The sequence below is a fragment of the Impatiens glandulifera genome, chromosome 2, assembly GCF_907164915.1.
Source record: "Impatiens glandulifera chromosome 2, dImpGla2.1, whole genome shotgun sequence".
Classification (NCBI taxonomy): Eukaryota; Viridiplantae; Streptophyta; class Magnoliopsida; order Ericales; family Balsaminaceae; genus Impatiens; species Impatiens glandulifera.
In genome coordinates this window covers 63,489,757-63,507,028 of record NC_061863.1, presented here as the reverse complement: position 1 = coordinate 63,507,028, position 17,272 = coordinate 63,489,757, and the positions used below count along the sequence as shown (strand labels likewise).

General features: G+C 36.0%; 4 protein-coding genes across 5 annotated transcripts; all 4 read right to left on the bottom strand.

Annotated features, from left to right (window-relative positions):
* Positions 1-953: 953 nt before the first annotated feature.
* LOC124925666 (BAG family molecular chaperone regulator 2) lies at positions 954-3,065 on the bottom strand. The gene is made up of 4 exons (XM_047465738.1): positions 2,266-3,065; positions 1,887-2,143; positions 1,668-1,814; positions 954-1,573 (listed from the first exon to the last, which is right to left on the bottom strand). Exons 1-4 carry the CDS (start codon positions 2,492-2,494, stop codon positions 1,178-1,180), a joined length of 1,029 nt encoding a protein of 342 aa, XP_047321694.1. The 5' UTR covers positions 2,495-3,065; the 3' UTR covers positions 954-1,177.
* A 7,409-nt stretch (positions 3,066-10,474) lies between these two features.
* LOC124927965 (protein COFACTOR ASSEMBLY OF COMPLEX C SUBUNIT B CCB2, chloroplastic) lies at positions 10,475-15,024 on the bottom strand. Of its 2 annotated transcripts, XR_007098443.1 has the most exons (8): positions 14,780-15,024; positions 14,594-14,712; positions 14,434-14,505; positions 14,191-14,337; positions 13,960-14,113; positions 11,860-12,057; positions 11,021-11,137; positions 10,475-10,652 (listed from the first exon to the last, which is right to left on the bottom strand). XR_007098443.1 is itself a non-coding variant. In XM_047468476.1 (7 exons), exons 1-7 carry the CDS (start codon positions 14,961-14,963, stop codon positions 11,118-11,120), a joined length of 894 nt encoding a protein of 297 aa, XP_047324432.1. In that variant the 5' UTR covers positions 14,964-15,024; the 3' UTR covers positions 10,475-11,117. The 2 variants fall into 2 exon arrangements, 1 of the variants encoding a protein (XP_047324432.1); XM_047468476.1 differs by having other exon boundaries at positions 10,475-11,137.
* Positions 15,025-15,664: 640 nt separating this feature from the next.
* Positions 15,665-16,750, bottom strand: LOC124926968 (F-box protein PP2-A13-like). Its single transcript, XM_047467302.1, has 2 exons — positions 16,612-16,750; positions 15,665-16,211 (listed from the first exon to the last, which is right to left on the bottom strand). Exons 1-2 carry the CDS (start codon positions 16,719-16,721, stop codon positions 15,764-15,766), a joined length of 558 nt encoding a protein of 185 aa, XP_047323258.1. The 5' UTR covers positions 16,722-16,750; the 3' UTR covers positions 15,665-15,763.
* Positions 16,751-16,824: 74 nt separating this feature from the next.
* On the bottom strand, positions 16,825-17,191 carry LOC124925183 (F-box protein PP2-A13). Its single transcript, XM_047465153.1, has one exon. It carries the CDS (start codon positions 17,152-17,154, stop codon positions 16,825-16,827), a length of 330 nt encoding a protein of 109 aa, XP_047321109.1. The 5' UTR covers positions 17,155-17,191.
* Positions 17,192-17,272: the final 81 nt, after the last annotated feature.

Below are 17,272 nucleotides of genomic sequence, written 5' to 3'. Positions count from 1 at the left end.
CCAATAATTATTTAAATTGTGCCAATATGTTTTATTAAATATAAAGCCTTTCATATTGAAGGCCCATAAACTAACATTCTAAAGGCTAATCGGCGGCCCAATCTAGTGAAGGATATAAATCCCGCCGAAAAAGCGAGTCCATTTAAAGTAAGTTAAAATCAAATAAACTGAAATCTTTGGGTACGAAACTCACTTCTTTGTTCGCGCGCTCTAATGGCGAAACTGCGATTTGTCGTGAGAGAGAGATCCACTCAATCGCCTTTGTTCATCAGGTAAAACTTTCACCTGCGTTTCATCAGTTCTATTCTATCACTCGAATAGATTGCTGCATTTTGTTTATCAGATCGATTTTCATTGTCTATTTACTCTCAAGTATTTCTACTTCAAGCTATACATAATGCTGATTCATTGTTCTATCGTTTAATTTCAACTGAAGAACATCTAATGAAAGTATAATCATGTTTAAGATCATCGATTACTGGAAATCTTAGCAACATTCATGTAGCGTTTATACATTATGATTCATTTCATAGGGCTGGAAACCGCTTTTGATCTCTAACATATTTTAATAATTACTTGTGAGTTCTTAAATAATAAACTAATTATGTCTCATCACACATCACATCAGGATCATTAGTTAAATGCATTTTCCTTTTCATCATTTTGGTAGTTGGGTGGGTTAGCTAGCTCTGCTGATTACAACTTTCCCCTTAACATATGTTCTTTTTGTCGGCATGAATAATAACACTCTTATCTAGGTACAAAAGATTATCAATCATTTTACATCTAGCTAGCCATTACTATTACACATCTAAGAACCTTCTTTAACTGTGTATATATATATATATATATATTGCATGTAATAATATGCAATAGTAGTACTCTAGCTAGTAGACGTGATGATGGATTTTAACAATCCGCCTGAAATCATATATTGGAAATGACATAGGAAAAATGAAACAAGTATAGTCCTACTAGATTATTATTATTATCCCCAATTGACTTATTCCATGACTCAAATAACAGATGATAGAGGGGGGATGAATTTCTAACAATAATATCTAAATACAGAAAAGAATGGAGAACAGGCACCAAACCAAATTTGAGGAAAACTTAAGGCAAACCACACACCCATCAGAATTCAGAACAAATCCCTTCTTTTCAGTAAGTAAGTAACTCAAAGCAAATCCCAATTGAATTTTAGGGGTTGCGATGAATTCGGTGCTGCCATTTTAGGGGATTCTGATGATGACGACGAAGATGATGTTGATGTGTGGATTGGAATTAGAGGTGGCAGTGCATCAAACGTCTCCCATTGTGTAGTTATAACAACTGGACCTGATGTGGAATTTCTTTGTGGCTGATTAGGTGTTGGTTTCAATGGGGAATGCCCAATTGAACGCCTTGTTTGCCTATGCTCAGTTTTAGGTGGTGTTGCAACAGCACCAGTAGAGTACCTATGAGATTCAGGCTGTCGGTTTTCATTTGCTTCTTCATCATCATCTTTACTTGGCATTGAGTTCTTCATCTTCAATACATCTAGAGTCTCCACATATTTCTGAACTCTTCTCACCTTTTATTTATTTATTTAAACCAGCCAATACAACAAATCAGAGTCTAATTGGAGATTCAAATCCATTAAGGTATAGATATATATATATATATACCTGCATTTTTCTCTGAAGTTTAACATCCCCATCTGCTGTAATTGCATCCAATTTGAGCAGTTGATTCATCAACTGTTCAATGACATTGACGATGTTCTTCTCTGGGACTCTGGCACCTTTAGAAATGACTGATTCTAGAGCTGAGACCTATTAGAGTTTAAGATTATTAGTGGGTGGCGGAGAGTGGAGGAGAGTAGTTAGTTGTAAATTAATGATTACCTGGCCGGCAAGGCGGTCGATCTCTAGGCTGATACCAGAGATTGATTTGGAAGACTTTTCCATTTTCTCATTCTTACGCATCTCAATATAGCGTTTCTCCTGACTAATCGGATCTTCAGTGACGACGAGCTTAGATTTGTCTTTAACACCAACAATGTCAAGGAATGAATTGTTGTCCTTCTCTTTGTCCTTGAAAAATAGTTTCTGATCCAGGTGGTGCAATCCCGTCGGCCCCCGCAACAATTTCTTTAATTCCCCTGAGAAGAAGAAGAAGAACAATTCATGATTGATTACTAGTAATTAGTAGTAGCTGGAAACATCATCTATATTTAGTTAATTAGTAGAGAGAGAGAAAGAGAGAGAGAAGGGAGTTACGTACCGAAGGTTGCTTGAGAGCTGATATTGACTTGGTGATAAACCGACCCGTATTTAACTCGAACCCGGATAGTCGGTGGTGCCACGCGGTCCTTTTCCGAATCGATTCTTGTCTGGACCAGCATTCCTCCGGGTCTCATTTCCCAAGCTCCTTCATCATCGCCGGCGGCGGTGGCGGTGGCGCTGCCATTAAATGGCGATGGGGCTGTCGGTTTGGTTCTCATCTGCATCATCTTCTTCTTCTTGAATCTTTGTTGGGTTAACTGGGATGGATCTACACTACAGAGAGGAAGGAATGGAGAAATTCCCAGTAATCTTAAACAACAAAGATGGTTTGACCCATAATCCAGACAGACAGAAAGACAGGGGAGAAATTTGTAAGCAATTGAGAATAGGAGGGAGAGAGAGAGAGAGATGTTTGTTTGTAATAGATCGAGTAATTAATTAGAAAGAGTGCGGTAATTAGGAAAGAATCAGACACGCAATAAAGTCAGAGAGATGCTTGCTTGGTCTGGTCTAGGAAGATTTGAAAGCTTATTGGCTGTGCTGTAAAATGTAAATGTAATGATGAAAAATGTGAGCCGGGAGGGGGGGGATCGTGGTTCTTAGCAAAAAGAACTATATCTAAGACCGATCACAATTCCTAATCCAGATATTTATTCAATGTCTGAAGATATCGATCGATCGATTGATCCAACTCAACCAAAATGGAATCTTTAATCTTATTCCATCTCTCTCTCTCTCTAAATATACCACCCCGGTTCTTCAGGCGTCGAACATGACAGACAAACAGAAATGGAGAGAGGATATTAAATAAAAGAAAAAGAAAGAAAATAAAAGAAATGGAGAGTGAAGAGAACACGTTGATGTCTGCATATTATATATAATAAATAAATTATTACTAAAAATATGTATATACACAATTATATTTATTATAAGTTTTAAAAGCCGCCAAGGAGTTGGGATTTGTCTGCACAAATACAAGGTTGTGAGGGGGTTCTTTTAGTAATTCGAGCTGGATCCCAACCCAATCATTGTCTACTAATTGACCACTGTTTATATACATATATACATGATATATGCCCTAACCTAAGCTTATAGGTTTCTATTCTTATATATTTTATACAAGTTTTTACAATATCGATCATGATCATGATCATGTATTTTATATTACGATTAAGATTATGATTTTTGGTCGAGGATTAACATGTAGAATATATTTGGTACTTTATTAAATTATATAGATTTTATTACTTTATGTGCTTATAATTATTATTATTTCTATAAAATAATGATAATTAATTATTTTCTATATAATAATAAATAATATGAAAGCTAGCTCCAGAACCAGAACCAGAACCGGTGGAGCATCCCAATCGGGCCGGTCACATGGTTCTGTCATTTCCCCACATACACGTCTTAAGACTTTTACGTTTTCTTTCTTCTAGTCAGTCATTTTCTTCTTGCTAGCTTTCATTTATTTGCCACCATTTTCTTTATTCGGATTATCACCATTTTAAATAAATAAATAACATTAAAGTGAATTAGGAGGAGGAGGAAGAATGACCTGTAATAAATAATTTAATTCAAAGGCTTTTATTACACAATTAATTAATTTAAATAAATGAGCCTTTAAATCACATTAACACGTTATCAGATTAAACTTGTTATTATATAAATAATTATTTAATTTTATTATATGTTTATATATTTGATTGGTTTTGATTTTCATGTATCGGGATTTTCTATTTTGTGTGTGAACACATGAATCAATTATCTAGTTTAAATTTTATAATTAATAATAGTCTTCAATAAATTTAAATATAATTATATGTTATTATAAATAAATAAATAAAAATCACCAACAACATCCTCACGCCTGCCTGACTGTCTTTGCTTGCAAGTAAGTCTCATTTGTTCTGTCAGAAATTCTTTAGTCGATTTATGTTTAGAATTTTTTATGCTTTAATTCGAATGTAGTGTAAGAAAATTTACCAAATGCCAAAATATTTATTAATAGAATAAGATCATATATATTTGTTAATATAAATTGTCAATTAATAAAAAAATTGTTGAAAGTGATTAATTTTCCAAGACGATTTAGGCAATCTCCTTGTTATTTTCACACGGATGGTAATTAATTGATATTATATGCTGTGTTAGATTTTATTTATTCTCCTTTTTTTTCTTTTCATAAGCTTATTTATATAATAAGAAAATATTATATATATATATATATATATATATATATATATATATTAAAGTTGATCAATTAATAACCTTATTAATAATATATTATTATTATATGTGGGTCATAAAAATAAATAGTTTGTTTGTGATTTATGTTTTCTTTCATTCAGTATAATTTTATAAATATTATTTTATTATTCTCAAACTACTACATGTTGTATATAGTGCCACCGACAATTTAATTTTTTTTTGAGACGGTAGGAGCAGCATGATCAGAAGCGTACACGTGGCAGGTTTGCAGCCGTAGGGCGGTGGAGTGTTCCCACGTGAGTGTGATCGGGAAGTGATGGATGATGGTACAACACACAAAACACATCGTACTAGATTTAATAAAAATAAAAATAAAAATAAAAGACAAATAAGAAAGAAATTGCGGTTGCTCGGTAACATCGAAATTCAATTTTATTTCTCACCAACTAATTAGATATTTATTTCTCTAACACCTTGTTTGAATTATTTCTCACTTTTATTTATTTTACCCACAGTAAATTATATACTAAACAAAGCTATTCTGAGCCCTTAAATTAATTTATACACTGAATTTTTCTCTATTGCTTGCCTGCTAACATGTTAATTAAACATACACAAATATATATATATATATATATATATATATATATAATTTTATTAATTGTTTTATAATTTATGGAATGTGCTGGTAATATATGAAGGAAGGTACTGTATTGGTTTTTATTTGGTAGCCGACACCTTTAATTAGCTTAAAATAAATTTTACTTAAGATTAAGAAAATATTAAATTATAATGAGAATGCTAATTATGTGGTCGGGTCGTGGTCTTTAATATAAAATATATAAAATATCAAAATTCGTGAATACGATGACTTTATTTTTCTAGTAATATATATTTTGGACATCGATCCCTCCAATGTTGACTAACAAAACAAAAGGAGCAGTGATGCGGTGCGAGTCGAAGAGATTGGAAGATAATCTAATTAAGGAAGGGATTGGAAGATATATTCTAATCAAGGAAAGGATTATAATATATATTCTAATTAAGGAAGAGATTACAAGGGATATTCTAAATTAGGTAGGGATATTCTTGTTATGGAAGGAATATCCTAAATTAGTGTAATTAAATTGTAATTAGACGTAATTCCTAATTTAATACGTGTAAGTCCTATAAATACCCTGAAGGTATTCCATTGTAAGGGGGAAGAAGATTATTAATCAGAAAACGAGGTTTCCTCAATATCTATCGACTTTCGGTATTCGTAAGAATCAACGAATCTTGATAAAGATTCATCCTAGCCACGCACGCTGCATCAGTTGGTATCAGTTTCCAGTCGACCCTGAGGTATGCCGCCCCGAAGACAGCCGCACAACCCTACCCCTGGTGCTGATGATGGTGACCTTGCTGAGTTGCGACGTGAAAACGCTGAGTTTCGCCGTGATAACGACGATTTGAGGCGGCAGGTTGAATGGTTGACGCAACGGATGGATGCATCTATGCACATGCACCACCCTGAAGATGATGTTACGATGACAGATGAAAACCCTTTCGGTGGTCTTCGGAATCGATCCCCTGAACGCCCCAATCATCGCTGGGAGCAGGCTTTCAGGGTGGACATCCCTAAGTTCGATGGTAGTCTATCACCGGAAGAGTTTATTGATTGGCTTTCTCAGGTTGAAGAGATTCTGGATTTCAAGGAAGTTCCTGCAGATCGTCGTGTACCCCTTGTTACGATCCGCTTACATGGTCGTGCACAAGCATGGTGGCAGCAGTTGAAACAGACACGTGTTCGTCATGGTAAGGCAAAACTCACGAATTGGGACAAATTCAGGAAGCATATTAGGGCTGCGTTTCTACCATATAATTACGAACGTAACCTGTACCAGCGGTTCCAGAATCTTCGTCAGGGTTCTCGTTCCGTGGATGACTATTCCACTGAGTTTTACACCTTTGTGGCTCGTGTTGACCTGTCTGAGTCCCCTCTCCAGTTGGTTTCTCGCTATATTGGTGGCCTTCGCCTCCAGTTGCAGGATATTTTGAATATGTTTGATCCCTTGACTGTTTCTGAGGCACATCAGCGTGCTTCACAGGCTGAGAAACAGCTAGCCAGACGCGGTTCGGGTAGCTTTGGAAAACAGGTTGTCCCCACTAGTGGCATTGGTTCTTCTTCCCAGCCGGCCCATCCCACCCCAGCCCCCCCTCGCAGCACTACAGCCCCCCCGCAGGGACGTCCCGGTGGCTTGCGTTGTTTCAATTGTGGTGAAGTTGGCCATCGCCAAGCAGAGTGTCGCAACCCAAAGTCCACCAATCGTGGTCTTTTTACTGAGGTGGAGGATCCTGACTCTGCTCTTCCTTCAGATTCAGCCCCAGTGTATGATGTTTATGATGATGAGGCAGCGGAGGAGTATGTTTCTGGTGATGTTGGCCCCCTTTTGGTGATTCGTCGATCATGTTTAACCCCTCGTGCTCCTGACAACGAGTGGTTACGTAATAATCTGTTCCATTCCACTTGTACCATCGGTGGCAAAGTTTGCACCTTCATCATTGATGCTGGGAGTTGTGAGAATGTGATTTCTGAGGTTGCAGTTTCGAAGCTGGGTCTGTCCACTGAACCTCACCCCAAGCCTTATCGTCTGTCCTGGCTGAGTCAAGATTGTGTTGATGCCAAATCAGCCCAAGAAGGGTGCTGCCCCCACTCATCATGTGCCCCCCCTACCACCTTGTTGTCTCGGGGTCCTTTTCAGACCGCCATGGTCGAATCGGGCATGGTGTTTGCTCCATTTTGTTCGCTGATTACCTGTGGTGCTAGTTCTGAAGTGCCTATTCCAGTGCAGCCGCTGTTACAGGAGTTTGCAGATGTCTTTCCTGAGAATCTGCCTTGTGCCTTGCCTCCTTTGCGTGATACCCAACATCACATTGACTTGGTTCCAGGTGCTGCCCTACCCAACCGTCCTCATTACCGCATGAGTCCCAAAGAACATGAAGAGTTGCGTAGGCAGGTGGAGGACTTACTGGCTAAGGGACACATTCGAGAAAGCCTTAGTCCTTGTGCTGTCCCGGCCCTTCTTACCCCAAAAAAGGATGGGTTCCTTTTCCGTGGTGTGCAGCTGTGCATTCCAGATTGCAGCCTGCGTTTGAGGATGATTCAGGAACTCCACAAAGAAGGCCATGTTGAGCGTGATCGTACCTTCCAGCTTCTTGCCGCTTCTTATTTCTGGCCTTCGATGCGCAAAGAGGTGGGGCGTTTTGTTGCTCGTTGTCGTGTTTGTCAGTTGGCTAAGGGCGCTTCGACTAATGCCGGGTTATACTTGCCTCTGCCTATTCCCACTCAACCATGGTCTGATGTCAGTATGGATTTTGTCCTTGGGCTGCCACGTACCCAGCGTGGTTCTGATTCGATTTTTGTGGTGGTTGACCGATTCTCGAAGATGGTTCATTTCATTCCCTGCAAGAAAACCTCTGATGCTGTGGCTGTTGCACAACTTTATTTCAGGGATGTGTATCGCCTTCATGGACTTCCTGCCTCCATAGTTTCTGATCGGGACACTCGCTTTGTGAGTCACTTTTGGAGGAGTCTTTGGCGTTTGGTTAACACTCAGCTGAATTTTAGCAGTGCCTATCACCCGCAAACTGATGGCCAAACTGAAGTTGTTAATAGGTCTTTGGGGAACCTTCTGCGCAGTTTAATTGGGGATCATCCTAAGGCTTGGGATCTGAAGCTGCCTCAGGCCGAGTTTGCTCACAATCATGCTGTTAATCGCTCCACTGGTTTCAGTCCTTTCCATGTGATTTACGGGCTGTCTCCGCGTGCTCCTCTTGATTTGTTAGCGCTGCCCAGCAAGGTGCGTCCTCATTCCACTGCTGCGGATTTTGTTGGTCAGTTGGCTCAGGTTCATCAGACCACTCATGACCGCTTGGTTGCTGCTACTGCCAAGTACAAGGAGAAGGCTGATTCGAGAAGGCGTGCTGTTGATTTTGAAGTTGGTGACTTTGTGTGGGCTATTCTGACTAAGGATCGTTTTCCAGCTCATGAATATAGCAAGCTTGCTGCTAAGAAGATTGGTCCTGTTGAGATTGTGGAGAAGATCAACCCCAATGCTTATCGTTTACGCCTTCCCAGCCATGTGCGTACCTCTGATGTGTTCAATGTGAAGCATCTTGTTCCTTTTGTGGGTGAGCCTTCTTCTGATGAGGATGATGCGGTTCCAGATTCGAGGACGAATCTTTTCTACCCTGGGGGGAATGATGCGGTGCGAGTCGAAGAGATTGGAAGATAATCTAATTAAGGAAGGGATTGGAAGATATATTCTAATCAAGGAAAGGATTATAATATATATTCTAATTAAGGAAGAGATTACAAGGGATATTCTAAATTAGGTAGGGATATTCTTGTTATGGAAGGAATATCCTAAATTAGTGTAATTAAATTGTAATTAGACGTAATTCCTAATTTAATACGTGTAAGTCCTATAAATACCCTGAAGGTATTCCATTGTAAGGGGGAAGAAGATTATTAATCAGAAAACGAGGTTTCCTCAATATCTATCGACTTTCGGTATTCGTAAGAATCAACGAATCTTGATAAAGATTCATCCTAGCCACGCACGCTGCATCAAGCAGTATACCACAAAAATAATAAATAAATAATATTAATAATAACGCTATATTTTTTTTTACCACATTTAGATTTGGAAGTGAAAGTAAAGAAGATTTGAGTTGAATAAAACGGTTTCTTACAGATATTATTTTATGTTTATCTGTTAGAAGTTAGTTGTACTAATAATATTTTATTATTTTATTATCAAATTTAGAAATTAATATTTTTTTTTTATAGAATTTCATTTTTACTTTATCCATAAAAATATTCCAAAATTATATTAAAAAAAAAATCATGAACACTTTTGATGTGATTATGTAATGAAAACGCTTATAAATAAAAAAGGTATAAATGATGTATAAAAGAGTAATCTAGACATTGGTTATAGTAATTCTAAGAAAGTACATATAATCTTAACACTTATTTCTCAAAACATTATGTTCATACATCACTCATATGATGAGTTTTATTTAATTATTTGTAAAAACATATGATAAATAAAGTGACATCAACCAATAAAATATGTGTGACCTAGTCACATTTTTATAATTCCCATCTCTTACAAAACAAGGTTTAACTTAGTAGGACAAACATAAAAATTATATATAAAAAAAAAGAGTATATATATTTAATCAAAGGCATACCTATCATTGAAAAGGACAAGTAATTGAATATTGTTCACTTAATAAACTTGTTCTGTTATTAGCATCAATAATAGAAATTAAAAGTAAACTAAATTGTTTTCTAAATAAACTAAAATTAAACAAGATATTATTAGGGAAATGATAAAGACTAGTTATAAAAAAGTCAAGTAAAATACATAAATGTTAAATTGGGTTTTGATATAATTAAAGAAAAAAAGGAGTAGGTCACCATTTTGTTGGGTTGGGTGAGGTGAAATGTCCATATCACCCCCCCACCCCCTTCTATCATTCCTCACCAATCAATTAATTAATTAATTAATAATCTGAAAATGAAAATGCAACTGCCTCACCAATTTTGAACACATCCATTCATATCCCCCTTATTATATAAAATATTTAAATAAATCTAATAATATATGTTCTTCACAAAGGAAAATTTCAGGAAAATCATAAAACAATCACAAATTGAGGTTATCAAATGAAATGAGCTAGGTCAATTTAATATCACCAAAGTGATAGGATCTTGTCATAATTCATACTGCTATAAAGTGCTCATTGATTAAGCTATCTTTGTTTCTATAGTAGCCTAACCTAAAATATTACCTTACCCACTGTTGATGTTTTAGGCAAGAATAAGAATAAATTATATATAGGAGTGTGCCCACGGACGGCTAAAGTGGCAAAAGTTACAAGTTCTTAATAAATAATATCATATCATCATCATATGGTTGGTTGTATGGAAGAATAAGAAATAATATGTAACCAATCCTTGTTATTATTAATGATAATCAATTACTGCAAATCCTAGCTAGAACTTAAAACAAGATTCTCTTTGGGGCATAAATAATGCCAAATGCCTTAAACCCATCTTAGTGCTGTGATGTGCTGTGCTGTTTTGGTCAACTTCTCACAATGGACCCATTAACAAAGCTGGAACCAGACTGGAGTGGGTCATTCATTGTTTTAGACTAATTAGACTTAGACACACAATTCATATAATATTATATAAGATTAAATTATTATATACAACTTGCAATCATTCTTTTGCCATTTCCTTTCCTTCTTTTCCGGTAAATATGGATTCTCTTCCATTTATAAATGGAATGAAAAAAATGGGCATGCCCTTTAATTAATAGTGTAGATTACTATCCTCAAACTACAACTACTACTTCACAGATCCAATCTATGGTTCCCCTTTGTATATAATACCTATTCATCCTCCTTTCTATATCACAATAATGAATGTTCAACTGCCACTCTCAATTATGCAAATTCAAAATTATATACACTACAGTTACCTTCTATAGACACTAGTTATGTTTTACTCGTCGGGTTGGAAGTGTGGGATCCATCATCATTCTTCAGCCAGGCCTGCAATAAAATTGCCCAACAACTTCACCAATCTTCTCCAAACCCTACTACAACAGGGTAGAGAAGAGAATAATAAAAAGAAAAAGGAACTTTTAAAGGGGGGGGACATGGTTTGATGTGCACATCCTGGCTAAAATGAAAGAAGCCTAATTTTACCATGTGTTTTTGTCTAAAGAGAAAACTTGGTGTGTTTGGAAGAATCTAGATTTCGTGAGGGGTCGTCATTTCTAGTACAGACACTTGCCGACATACTACTGTGATGAACCGACTCTACTCATGATCGAGGGACAACAAGTTCATGGCCTACTTTTTTGAGGTGGACAACTGAACAACCCTAAAGTAAAGGTCCATGTCCAATTTATGGCCTCTAATTAAACTCAACAAAAATATGAAATATAATATATAGATTCAACTCTTAAGAAATATCCCCAAGTACAATGCACTTGCCACTACAATGTGGACAAACTGATAAAACAAACAAGGAGGTTTGCTTATGAACACCATTGACAATTTATAACACTTAGAAGAAGAAGGTAATACCTAGATGAACAGGAAGGGGATACAAGACACTTCATTAATCATTCATATGCTAACCTAAGTACTATTCTCTAACTCTAGTTCACTCACTCTAATAAATATCTTACTCTTAGTGGGCCTATAATACCCAATCCTAGAGGACATATAATAATTACATTAAATGGCCCAATGGCCTAGTGAGCTATAATAACATGTGACACATTTCTAAAATAACAATGATTAATTTTACCTCTGAATTTGTTGGCAACAGCTCCTATCCATTCCCTGTCCTTTTTTCTGTAAGCATAAGCACTGGTAGAAGCCAGCAGGATGAACCCCTTGCTTTCTTCAACTACTTCATTGTCGCCTTTATTTTCAGCTTTCAGAAGTACTGGTTGAATGAAAACAGAACGAATCCCCTTGGGAAGCAATTTCTGAAGTCCTTCATCTAAAATAATATATGCTTTTGTTATTTCCTTTGCATAATAGTTTGTGATTTGGAGAGGAAGAATTGGCTGAAGCAATAGATGAGACAAAGAAGAATTGGGATGGATGAGAGATCATAGAAAACTATAGATGACAGATAGATATTATTGATTCTTCATTTCACCATAACTACTGATTATAAGATCTCTAAACTATTTATATATATATATATACTTCATCCATATTATTTACAAATATGTCATTTACTTCTATTTACTATAATACCATTAACCCTGAACTGCTATTTTACATTCCTAACAATAATCCCCCTTTAGAAATCAGTAAAGGTTGGTTTTGTTGGGTGGTAAACGTTGTACTTAGCCAACTTGCCACATAGTTCGTCGAAGATCGGTATTGGGAGAGCCTATGTGACGATCTTCGCAAATTGTTTACAAAGGTTCTACATAACCTTTTAATACATTTTTTGAAATAAAGTGTCTGGCAACTTCAATGTGTTTGGTTTGATCGTGATGAACTGAACTCTTGACAATATTGATTGCTTGGCCATGTTGATGGGGTTTTATGTAGTTTTTCCCAGATCCTTCAATACTCATCGTAACCATATTCCTTCACACATCCCTAAAGGCAATTTTTTGTACTCTGCTTAGATGTTCACTCTTCCTTGTCTATGTGACTAAATTCCCTCATACACAAGTATAGTATACTTTTTATCAGCATTCTTTCAATATAGTATGTCTTTCTGTGGCAGCCTTTTAGGTATCTCACAATCCTGTAGACTGCATTCATATGCTCTTATGTTGGATTGTTCATGAATCGACTTAACACACTTATTGAAACCAGTGTTAGGTTGTGAATATAAGTATAGAAGACGACCTACAAGTCGTTGGTACTCCCCTTATCTATGGGACATCATCATTTCTAAAACTGAGCTATGAGATGGATGCATCAGTGTGTGCAACTAAGCATGCCAATTTCCTTTAACGAACTGAGCCAGTTCCATACCAAGGAGAAACTTGAGACTCTCAAGGTCTTTAATATCAAATTCTTTAGTAAGGAGTACCTTTCGTTCTGCAATCTCCTCCTCAGTATCACCCATGATGACGATGCCATCTACATAAACATATAAGGTGATATCATATTTGATGACCGAGGTGGTAAACTTTTCAAACCATGCCTCGTGAGGATTGCTTAAGACCATCCATTTTCTTTTTTGTGAAGTCGCCATATCTGGTTGAATGGATAGGCTACAAGGAACTTACTTTCAAACTTTTTTTCTCCAAGTCATCGTTGAGAAATGCATTTTTTAAATCTAGAAGAATGGTAGGCTAATATAGTATTCAGTTTTGCAGCTAGGGCAAATGTTTCTTGATAATCAATATCGTAGCGAATCCTCTGGTTTCAAGGCGTGCCTTTTGAAGTTCTCACACATGGAGCGTGCCTTGTTCATTAGTAGTGTTTGAATTTCCTCATCAATATATTTCTTCTATCCTACACAGCTAAGAGCCTCGTGAATATTGTTTGCTACCCACATTTTATCAATTGTAGAGTAACACATACTCAATAATTTTGTGAAAGTATTGTATGAGATGTAAATGGATATAGGGTGCATGTGCATGACCCATAAAACATTCCTTGAAAGCATCATCCATAGGAAGATAATGATTTGGAGTCATATCTAAGATATTATCTGTCTTCTAAGTAAATTTATGTTGATCTGGATTTGATTAGAACTCTAGAGTTTTTCTTTTAAAAAAAACTCTTGAATTTGAACTGAGTGTGTCTGTTTGTCTTTTGAAGACACGAGATTCTTTTCTGCAGGAGAGTTGTCAGGGTTTGAATGAATGATAGGAGCTCAGATTTTAGAATTATGCAAAACTGGTAACAATGAGGATTGCATGTGTACCTGCAAGCTGAGGAAAATAGAGGCTGTTTTCCAGATTTGATATGCCAATATTCTGAATTTGTTTCTGGAACCAATTGGAAACATCAGCTTTCATTACGTCTTCAGGTATGCTCCAATAACCACGTACACATAAAGCCCCTTGAACGTAAACAATCTACAAATTAAGAAAATTAGAAGATGTTTGAATTCTAAAATGGTGTTTACAGAAGAATGAATTGAAGGGTGGCTTACCACTGACACTGTGTTTGTATTACGTAGGATAACATATGTTCCCCAAGCCAAATCTTCCTTTAATGTTTTGCTTGTAACATTTTCTGAGACTACAAATATCTGCTCAGTACCCTCTGGCAGAATCTTTTGATTCACTGCAGATGCTCCCTGATATATATATATATATATATATACATATTCATATGAAAATTAGAAAAAGAAAACAAATTCTAATTGATTGATGAAACTAAACTTGTGTGTCACCTTAAGGAATTTTCCAAGATAAGGAACAAGTGCAGAGAATCCAGCCAAAGAAAGACCAAGAACTTCTGATCTCTTATTAGGAAAAACAACAGTCAGAAAATTAGTATAATTTTATATGAGAAGAATGTAAGTGCTCAATAGAAGGTAGTCTATAGCTTACTAGCTGGGCTGGTGTGACGACGCTCGAATCGGAACCGAAGAAATGGTTGAGAAGCAGAAGCGAGCCGAAGCCGTACCCCATCCATCTTGGTAAGTAGGACTCATCCAATCCGGGTATTCCTAATCAACAAATAATAAGCAAAGATAGAGACAGAGATGACTTGGGTTGGAGAAGAGAGGAGGTTACCGAGAGTGAAGCGAAGAACGGAGAGGTTGAGTTGCTGTCGATCTTCGGAACCAGAGCAAGAGATTTTTGAGGATTTTTTACGAATGGATTTGAGGGTATAGATTGAAAGGAGGGAAGAAGATGAATTGACGCGAATTGTAAAGGGGGACTTCAATGGACTCGAGCACACCACATTGCTGCTCATCTTTCTCTTCTCTTCTCTTCTTCGTTTGTTTTGGACCCATGAACTGGATAGATAGATTATTGTCAAATTTTAGGAAATATTTTTAACTTAGTCCTTCAAATTTTAATATTTTTACCGATAATATTTGGTTAGATTTTGGTCAGAAAGATATCGTCAAATTTTCAGTAATAGTTTAACTCGTATCATTCCCAACGTTATTATTATAACAATTTTTAAGATCTTTTTAAAAATAAATAGTGAAGTCAATCGAGTAGTTAATATATCTTTTCGGAAATTCACGCTCGATAAATGCTGGATAATATGTTTATTATTTTATTTTCTAATTTCATGTTTGTACTTAAACTGTTTAAAAAAAACATGTTTGTTAACTTTTAATTTTATTTTATTTTATTTCTCACATAAAGTTTATCCATAAAGACCCATTTAATATAATTTCATAACAATATCTTATTTAAATCAAAATATTTGAATCATATATTTATTATATAAAAAAAATCAAATAAATTTAGTAATATTTCTTTTATTCAAACTCAAATTTGGAACTCTTTGAGTTTTTTCAAATAAGACCAACAAACAATTATGATGTAAATTGATAAATTTTTCCACACACACTAACAAATATTATAGCGAACCCATTCTGTAAATTGAATTACAAAACCAAAACATTTTGTTGGCAAAAAAAAAAAAAAAAACAATAATATTGGAATGGCCCCCCCAAAAAATAAATTCCCAATGACCTAAATGATTTCTATTTTACATAATGATGATATTAATTTACAATCATGAATATAGAAGAGTTGCTAAGATTTGGGCAAAATGAGAAGAGAATCCAAGCAAAGACCCCCTTTGGTATGTGTGCAATCAATCTGGGTCAATGAGAACTTAATCGCCGTCGTCGCCGGCGGCGAGTTTGAGTTTGTATTCACCACATCAAAGTCTCCGACATGCTGACAAATCCATTTTCCGGTCGGTTCATTCGGCAGATAGCATTGGGTCATTGCTTCCTGACCCTCCGACGTCGAAAACTTAAACCTTACTGGTTTGTTTCCCCATCCATGGACCCGGTCCATTTCCCCGCCGGCAGCAATCCGCCCGCCCCTTTTTCCGGCGAAGGCGGCGGCGGTGGTGGTGGGTCGGCCTAACCGGAGACGGAAAAACAAGCTGTAACTGCCTTGTGGAAACTCAAACTCTAAATTTCCATCTACTTCTAACCACCATATCTGTTGCAGATAAGCAATTGTACGGAACCTACACAAATTATTAACATTTAATTAATTTATATAATAATTCATCCAATTAAAAACCCATATTATTCATATAATTATAATAGATAATAACGACATGGACTGGTGTCTGGACCCCATACATGATACATATAATATATTGGAAATCTTCAATTATAATTAATTAAGAAAATAAAATGATTATCCACTTCACATGATCCACAATTAAGCAAGTTGATTGTATTATATATTTTATTGATCTATGCAAAAACTAGTTGCTCATAAATAATTGAATCATTGACCCATTCTAACACAAACAATAATCTTTTTTTTTATTTAATTTTTTTAACGTTAGAAATAACATTATCCCGTAATAATGACATCTACTTCAAAGAATCAAACATATGAAATAAAAGAAAGAATACCTGGATTGATCTGTAGGAATATGAGTCCAATATCTGCGATCATCTATTCCAGTTATCTTCATCCCCTTCCAAGACATTGAAAGACAAATCTTTCCACTCTTCTTTTCCATCCATACTTGCTGCAGATTCGAATATCACAAATTAAATCTTAAAACATTCATTAATTATATAATTAATATAAGATCATATAGATCAAGATGAGTTAACTAGAATTTAATTAACCTTGGTATCACCATCAAATCGATTGGGAAGACAAAGTCTGAAATATATATCCTTCTTGGAGAGATTCTGATGATCAAATAACTTGTTGACAAGAATCTTATAATTTTCCGGCAACTTAGATTCCCACACCATGTCGGCCGACGAGGCTTCCCTGAATTCCCGATTAACGCCGGCCAGTTTACAGACTTCATCAGCTTCCAAACCCATCAACACAATTGCTAAACAACTTTCCGGTAAGGCCGACAACCCTGTATTAATATCAACCTCTCCGATCGGATCCACAACGACCCTTTTTGGCTCACCGGAAAAACCAGCCCCCATTTATTTTAATCAATTTATAAACACGACGGAGTCACTTGCAAATTAATGATCGGTCAAGACTATAGAGAGAGAGAGAATAAAGCTTCTTCTTCTTCTAATTCATATGAGAATCAAGAAA